Genomic DNA, 8,055 nt, shown 5'->3' on the forward strand with positions numbered 1-8,055 from the left:
AGAGAGAGAGAGAGAGAGAGAGAGAGAGAGAGAGAGAATCAACCTTACTGTGCTGTTTTAGTAGCCAATGTAATTTAACCCATGTCTAAATACCCCAGCTTTTTTATATACCCTGGCAAACTAAATTGGATTGATTTTATATACTTTAGACCTTTATCCCCAAGTCCCCAATTGGGTTTAGCATAGTCTATGGACTTGCCATCCTCTGGGGTGGTGGAGGTCTGGAACCTGAGGTTCCTCACTGAGTTTGTTAGCTGTTAGTTGCTGGGCTTTGGTGATGAAAACATGCAGGATACTCCTCTCACTTCTTAGTGAAGGAGTATGAATGAGGCAGAGTGTGTCTAAGGGATAGAGAACTGGTTTTGCGTGACCAGGCTCTCCTTAGGTCTGTCTAGTTGAAAAGAATAATGTTAAGTTTCCCTTTCAAAATAGCTCCAGTAAATAATGGGATTAAAGACAGAACTAAAATTAGCCATCTCATCAACTCCAGGAAAAGGAGGGGACAGCACAGCAGCACCCCATGGGGCTGCACTGGGAGGGAGAGCTGGAATGTCAGGAGCTCATGACCAACTCTATCTTAAATATGCCACCCTCCACCCCTCCAGTTCCTGCCTCCTCCCCTGCCTAGCCTTGGTTCCTCCAGGCAGGTGTGTTCTCTAGACTGCTGACCTGTAGACTGGGAGTTTGGTCACGTGACCTTGGTCTGGGATTGTGATGACAAAGTTTTAAGAGTTTTCATGGGGGTTGGGAGCATTGGTACCTTCCTATACCTGACTTTAGCAGCAGGGCAGTGTTTGGATGGATATTACAGTGGTCCTCAGAACATCCTACTGGGCACCCTCTCTGTGGGCTTGGAAATCCTTTCCCCTCACTTTGTACTGTGGTTGCTCCCTCATATCAAGTCCCAAGATAAATGATAGTGAGTAAGAATGATCTGCCATATTTGTCGATATAATTTACTGCTGGCTATGGCGCTGTGTTCTAGTGATGTCTCCAAGCATGCCTGGTTACCTCCTCCAAACATTTTCATTCTCGGGTAAATCTCCCTTAGGGTGATGCTTCAAAATTGAGCACCATACTTTGCCTCCTGTACGGTAACTAAAAAGGAATTATTGGCTGTTCTGTTTGCCAAAATCAATGAGTTCCTGACTGGAAAATGACGAAAAGCCAGCAGTGTGCATGAGGTTGCAAACAGCCCATGATTTCAGCAAGGCTTGGTGGCAGGGAGGGGGACTTCAAACACCAAGGTCAGAGAACTCAATGGTTTCTAATCAAGTCTGGAATTCAGAACTCTCTTAGGGAATGGGGTTTAGTGGTCATATCCATTCTGTACTTGAGGGTCTTTAGACGATTTAACACAGGCACTTATTTATACCCGAGTCCAAGTGTTCCCCTCTGCCACATACAGACAAGAATGAGTCCATGTAGCATCGAGCTTGCAGGCGTTCAGGCTGTAGAATAGCCAGGAACTATTATAGAAAGACTGGAGTATTGAACTGCCTAAAATTACAAACAAACAAACAAAGCCAACAGTAAAAGCTCTCAAATCCTCTGGCATGCCCATCTCCCACAGTACTCTCAATGGCAGCCCCTAGTAAGTCAACCTGTAGGATATGACACTTTGAATTTCTATCTCAGACAGTCTTGTTTGTGCTTCTGAGCCATCAGTCAAAATGGTCCTGTCAGATTCTATAAAACACCACATGAGTTAGACCCGTGGTGCTCTTGTTAGTCAGCAAGCACTCTTGTCTGGGGCCATGTGTTCACCTGCCTATCCAACCACCAAGCATCTTTCTAGAGAATATGGAAGGTTAGAGTAGATGCCTCATTAGAGGTCCCTGCATCCGTACCCTGTCATTTTGAGGCCTTCTCCTCAAGTACCCTGTCCATTGTATCATTCAGATAAAAAATGAATCAGTCACATGTACTTCCAGAATGCCGAGGCGACTCCCACACTTCCAAATGTCATCACTCTTGCTTTTGGTCTTTCTCTGTCTCTTTTAGGCATTTGGATCATACAGTGTATTTTCTAATAGTCCGGTGTCTTGGTCAGGGTTTGTATTCCTGCACAAAACGTCATGACCAAGAAGCAAGTTAGGGAGGAAAGGGTTTATTCAGCTTACACTGCCACATTGCTGTTCATCACCAAAGCAAGTCAAGGACAGGAACCCACACAGGGAGGAACTTGGAGGCAGGAATGGATGCAGAAGCCATGGAGGAATGCTGTTTACTGGCTTGCTTCCCCTGGCTTGCTCAGCTTGCTTTCTTATAGAACCCAGGACTACCAGCCCACCCCTGATCACTAATTGAGAAAATGCCTTATAGCTGGATCTCATGGAGGCATTTCCTCAAGGGAGAGGCTCTCTTCTCTGTGATAATTCCAGCTTGTGTCAAGTTGACACGCAAAACCAGCCAGTTCATTGGGGGTTTTCTAGCTCCATCACTTCAAACCTTTGGAAAGAGTGTACTGTGCTGTGACGAGCGCACTCAGCTCTGAGTGTGCATGGGGTGTATTGTGCTCTGGATCAGTGGAGCTGGAGATGAAGTTCACCAAAGTTTCTGTGGGATGATGAGAGCTCGGCCAGTGATGCTTGCTCACAGATGGCTTGTCTGCACTGACGCCATGCTCTCAGGCTAAGACTGAGTGGAACTCCCTTAGAAAGCATGGCAGGTCCAACCCTGACAAGGAGGACACAGTCATTTCTGTGCTCTCTCACAGTGTATTGTCAGGACTTAGAGAAAAGTCATCCCAGACAAGCTAGGGATGTCCTCAATTCTGTAGAAGAGTCCTCACCTCTGCTCTGAGCTTATACAAGAGAGGGAAGCTGACTTTTCAGGCAGAAAAGAGCTGTGTGTAAAGACTGTCTTCACTGGATCTTCCCAGTGTTCTCTGTACTCAAAGCCTGTCTATGCCCCGGCCTGTGCATTGGACATTTTCCTGGCAGTGCTGTGGGACCAACTCATGCTCAGCTCTCCAACAGGGACCTACCCCTTCTTTTCTGCTATATTTATATATAGCCAAGAATTCCCCATCCCCATTCAGGTATTTAGTTTCCCTTTTCGTACCTTTCTTTCTATTTCTTACAACTTGCTAAAAGCAGGTGGCTCTGTCTTCAGCCCAGTAGCCTGTGCCCAGGTGACTGTGAGAGCCATGCTTTCTGCATGTAGAACAGCTCATCTGTCTCACTTGTGTTAATGAATCACTCAAGGAAGATCCTTCCCGAAAATGCCCCTCCACTGCTCTCATCTTACATAAATCTCTGCTGGCATCAAGCAGTTAATATTTGCCAAAGAGCAATGGTAGCTCACATCTTTGACTACTCAGCAAACCTGAAGAGAGCCTCATGGGCTTCTGCTGCTTATGTAAGACATCTGACCCTCATCACATTGATGGTGATGACTATGCCTCTTAAGTCCCCTTAACAAACTCTGAGAGGGGGTCAAAGTTTTTGTAGGGGAGGGGCGGCAATTCATGTTGCTGCCCCTTTGGTTTGGTCTGCCCCCTCTCCAGCAGGTTTCCAGGCTGCTTGGTGGGTTCCTAGGCTGTATATTTTAAAACAATGTATTCCAGAAGTTCTGGCTAGTCCAGATTATAAGTCAACCCCTGGACTCTCCACTGTCTTAAAAACAGTGATGGACAGCTGTTGGCAGGTCATGGGTCAGTGGTGAGGCAGAGGCCTGGCAAGGTTGTCCGACTCTTCAGAAAGATTCTGGCAGCTGCTCTGATTTGAATTATGTCTGAGGAGGTTGCCAGGAAGAAATAAAAAAGTTATATGTTTTGCTACCAGTAAAAGAAATTCTATATGCTGTTGTATTAAATCTGTTTATATCAGGCTAGAAAGTGATAGATAGGTTTGTTTGTGAGGCTCAAAATTCTGGCCAAGAAAGAAAGATAAATTTCTTGTCATAGGAATGTGGCATTTTATGGGACAACTTCTGTAGTCCTGCCCCGATTATATTTTGCCCTAGCAACAAGGCTTTTCTTTATGTTTCTAAAGTATTTAACAATTCTGTGGTTATAAACTAAGTTTAATTATAGATGATGATGGTAATGATGATGATTATTGTGATGGTAATAAAAGTGATGGTTGATGGTGATAGCAGTGGTGATGGTTTACAATGGTGATGGGTGATAATGGTGATGATGATAATGATGGTGCTGATGGTCATGGTAATGGTGGTAATGGTGATGGTGGTGATCATGATGGTAAGTTGTTGTTGATGATGGTGGTGGTGATAATGATGATGATGATGGTAATGATAATGATGATGGTAATGGGGGTTACAGTGATGAATTTTAAATATGAGAACCAACTGGGTTTCTCTTTTTCTGTCTGTTGGTTTTGTTTTATAGCAGTGTCCTTGGCTCTTGCTTTGAATGGAGTCTGCACAAACACTATTAAACTAATAGTGGGAAGGTAAGTTCCAAGAAGAAACACATGATAGCTTATACCACAAAGTTCATCTGTATGACAACTATGACCAGAAGTTACTAGGACAGATTCCACTGTGTCTGGTTTTCCCTCAAATTGTTGCTCTTCTGGGATTTCTGACCTTCAGTACAGTTCTCTTTTCTTCTTTAAATTGTGAACTCATTACTTTAGAGAGGAGTCCACTTGTAAGAGAGTGTGTCCACTGGCTGGCTAACACAGTTTCTTTTGGCCAAAACCTGCTCCTGGCATCTCCAGAGTCAACCACTGCTACCCCAGGCCCTTGCTAGGCCTATTAATTCACTTATCAGTTTCAGCCCTTAACAAATTAATCAGTTCACTTATGTATTGTTCTCTTTGGAATGAGATGTATGGGTTGGCATTTCAGATCTGGCTTTATGATACACTTCCCTTACTGCTCCTGACAAAACAATCTCAAATCTCCATTTGCTTTGCCTTCTCCTCTGGCGGCTCTGGTAAAGAGTCAGACTCGGCTAAGGAAGTACCCTGAACTGCGATGCCCCCCAACCCCCAGATCTCCATACTTAGCACGCACTAGGGGGCCCAGATAAAATGCTAATTCTCAACCCTCACCCCCTGAAGTTCTGGTTGAGTTGGCAGACACCACATTAGGAAACAGTATCTTGTCTGAGGAAGATAGGGCAGAAGCAGCTCTGATAGGTCACAGAGGTACCTTCTTGAGAGCCCAGAGCCAGGAAGATCACTGTCTGAGTCTCTACGAGATAACCATGACTCAGTATGCATGGTAAAAGGGAGGTGTGCTTACAGTATTAGCAAGCCTCACCATGGTCTGCACACAGCAGTATTGGAGTAGAGCCCACAGTGTAGTGGGCTGGCACATCTCTACAGTACAATCCTCACTCGAGTAGAACATCAAGCTGTGATGAAGTGCTAGGTACAGGATTCAATTCTGTGGCTCACAGCTTATGTTTGCCACTTATGGATCATGGATGACCTTGGCAGGAGTACCATCTCCTTCAGCACCCTGACCCTGCTTTAAGGAGTCTCATAGGCACTATATATACATATGCACGGTGGCTATGCAGTGCCTCCCATCGCATCTACACCCAAGGCTAAGTTAGTATTAGCTGTGGAAGCTCTGGAGGACCTGGCTTCAGGGCCAGAATCACCCTTCTGTCCTCTAGAGATGTCTGTTCCACTCCCGCTTTAAACCAGAGCCACCAACCTGGGTCACTGAACTCCTCACACTATGTGACTGAGTTGTCATATTTTCCAGCCTGGTTGAGGGTGGCTACTTGAGGAAAGACAGCTGATCACCAAAACTTGGCATGTAGGGATATCATAGCCAAGCTTCTCAGAACCTGGGGCAGGGTCTAGATTGGCTGGTCAAGACAGGAAGTTCTCTTGATTCTGATGATCTGATGCTTAGGTGCCAGTAGGAAGTCCCACTACCTAATGCTCAGGACCTCACCTTCGGCCAGGTGTTGATTTCTCCCTTTTACAGATGTAGAAATGCTTCTGGGGACGGCTGAGACCTCCCTAAGGCTACAAACCCAGCTCCAAGTCAGACCTTTTTGACTCAGAGAATTTCACTGAGCGTTTCCTCAGCAACTGTGTCTGAAGGGCTCTCCAGGAAACTCCTGTGGGCGCTGGCAGAGGAGGCCTGCCGAGGGGCGGGATCTATGGGGAGGAGGGATGAGCTTGGGGCTCATTGTGATGGCAGTGTCGTATATTGAAAATGTCCATGGTGTCTTTTGTAGACCTCGCCCCGATTTCTTTTACCGCTGCTTTCCAGATGGGGTGATGAATTCGGAGATGCGCTGCACAGGTGACCCTGACCTGGTGTCGGAGGGCCGCAAAAGCTTCCCCAGTATCCACTCCTCCTGTGAGTCCAAGGAGGAGACGCTGTGGTCCTCCCGCTTGCTTGCTCGCTCGGAGCGTTTAAGTGGAGAGCATGGTTTGGGTACTTGAATGTTAGCGCAGTGTAGTTTGCTTCACTGTGGGATGGATGGTTTAGAAAAATAGTGATCCTTGGGAAGTCAGGACAGCCTGCAGCCAAGGCTCCAGATTTTACACGGTGCCGTATATGTTGCTTTTGTGAGCTTGGAAGAGTGTGGTGTGAGAGGCATGAGACATTTCACTCTTGGAAGCTCTAACACGTGAATTTGACAGTGCAAAGGGAATTTACCGAGCTCCTTGACAGCCAGTGTTCATTTCAGCGTTACATCCAGTATTTTTGTAATTAAGGTATTATTTGTATGATCAAATATATAACACATGTGCCTAAAGATAAACGTGAAAATATGTATGTTCCTGTGTAGGCACAGGAACAACCTCAAGAAATTATTTCACTATAGATGCTAAAGCCTAGATCAGCTTTACACAAAGGCTAGTCTGAACCAGCAGCAGAATGGCATAGCAGAAAAAAAAAACAAAAGCAAAAATATTAATAATAAGAAACCCCACAGATATCTGAATTGTGACACACACTGGCTCTGCCATGTCTTGGCTTTCAGATGTCACCTTTCCGAACCTCAGGTCCAGCTGTGTGTTAATGGAAACAGGAATGCCTCCATTCTCCGTAGAAGTGAGGATGAAAGATGACGATCATAATCACTGACGTTTCTGGAGCATTCTTCAGGACCAGAATGTGGAAGTGCATTGTTTTATGCAATCCCACGAGGATCAGACACTTGGACTTTGGACGTGTCACAGTAGCTCTCCCTGTTATTATTTATTCCCAGAGCTGGTGTCTCCATCCACTCTAGGGGGTTTATTGACTGACTCAGACACCAGGCATTGGTCCCAGGAGTCCAGAGATAAACAAGGCAAAATACAGCCCGGGGAAGTCTGCAGGTGTAGCAGGCTGTCTGAGGTGGTATGACTCTTGGGATAATTGGAGGTGGACTATGGCTGCAGGTGACTGCCTGGAACAGGAAAGACTCCTGTCAAACTCTGAAGTCCTAGGTTCCGAATAGGTCTAATCATTTACTTTCGGCAAGCCTCTTATCTTAATAGGATTTTTGTTTTTTTTCTGAATCCTGTGACAAAGATGCACCTAACTGGTGAGTGGCTGAGTTGAGAAACAACTTAAAGCTTCTTTGAATGGACATTTTGCCCGGAGTCACTGGAAACCTGGGCCTGTCAATGAGCTATGGGAGCAGTGGGCACTTTAAGGGGATCATTATCAACAAGTATTGCAGCACTGTAGCCTGAAGGTGGAGGACGCTCTCTTCTTACACAGAACAGTGAGGCTCAGACAGGGTTGGTTATTCACCTGAGGCTAGCGGCCTCTGGAGTGATGGCGTTTTCTCCCTTTACAAGATTTAATGTAATAGGGTGTTCACATTCCACATCAGCTAAATAGGTGCCTCGTTTTCTTCTCTATAGCTATAAAGATTGTAGTTAGTGGAATACTGGACCCCCTCCCTTAAACAAATCCAGGCCTATAAATATGACTTTATTTTTAAAAAAAGGGTTGTAGTTAATAGCAGTTACTTTAGGAGTTCTCTCTCTCTCTCTCTCTCTCTCTCTCTCTCCCTCTCCCTCTCTCTCTCTCTCTCTGTCTCTCTCTCTGTCTGTCTCTCCCTCTCTTTGTCTCTCCCTCTTTTTGTCTCTTTCTTTTTGTCTCTCTCTGGCTCTC

At 45.5% G+C, this 8,055-nt stretch overlaps 1 protein-coding gene across 1 annotated transcript in view; it reads left to right on the top strand.

Moving 5' to 3' along the window:
* The window catches only part of Plpp4 (phospholipid phosphatase 4), a 133,204-nt gene that overhangs the window by 60,215 nt on the left and 64,934 nt on the right, over positions 1–8,055 (top strand). The window contains exons 5-7 of the mRNA XM_029543834.1: positions 1,225–1,256; positions 4,345–4,418; positions 6,173–6,297. Of these exons, the coding sequence (XP_029399694.1) occupies positions 1,225–1,256; positions 4,345–4,418; positions 6,173–6,297 (231 nt within the window). The remainder of the gene's footprint in view (positions 1–1,224; positions 1,257–4,344; positions 4,419–6,172; positions 6,298–8,055) is intronic.

Source organism: Mus pahari, chromosome 1 (assembly GCF_900095145.1).
Source record: "Mus pahari chromosome 1, PAHARI_EIJ_v1.1, whole genome shotgun sequence".
Classification (NCBI taxonomy): domain Eukaryota; kingdom Metazoa; phylum Chordata; class Mammalia; order Rodentia; family Muridae; genus Mus; species Mus pahari.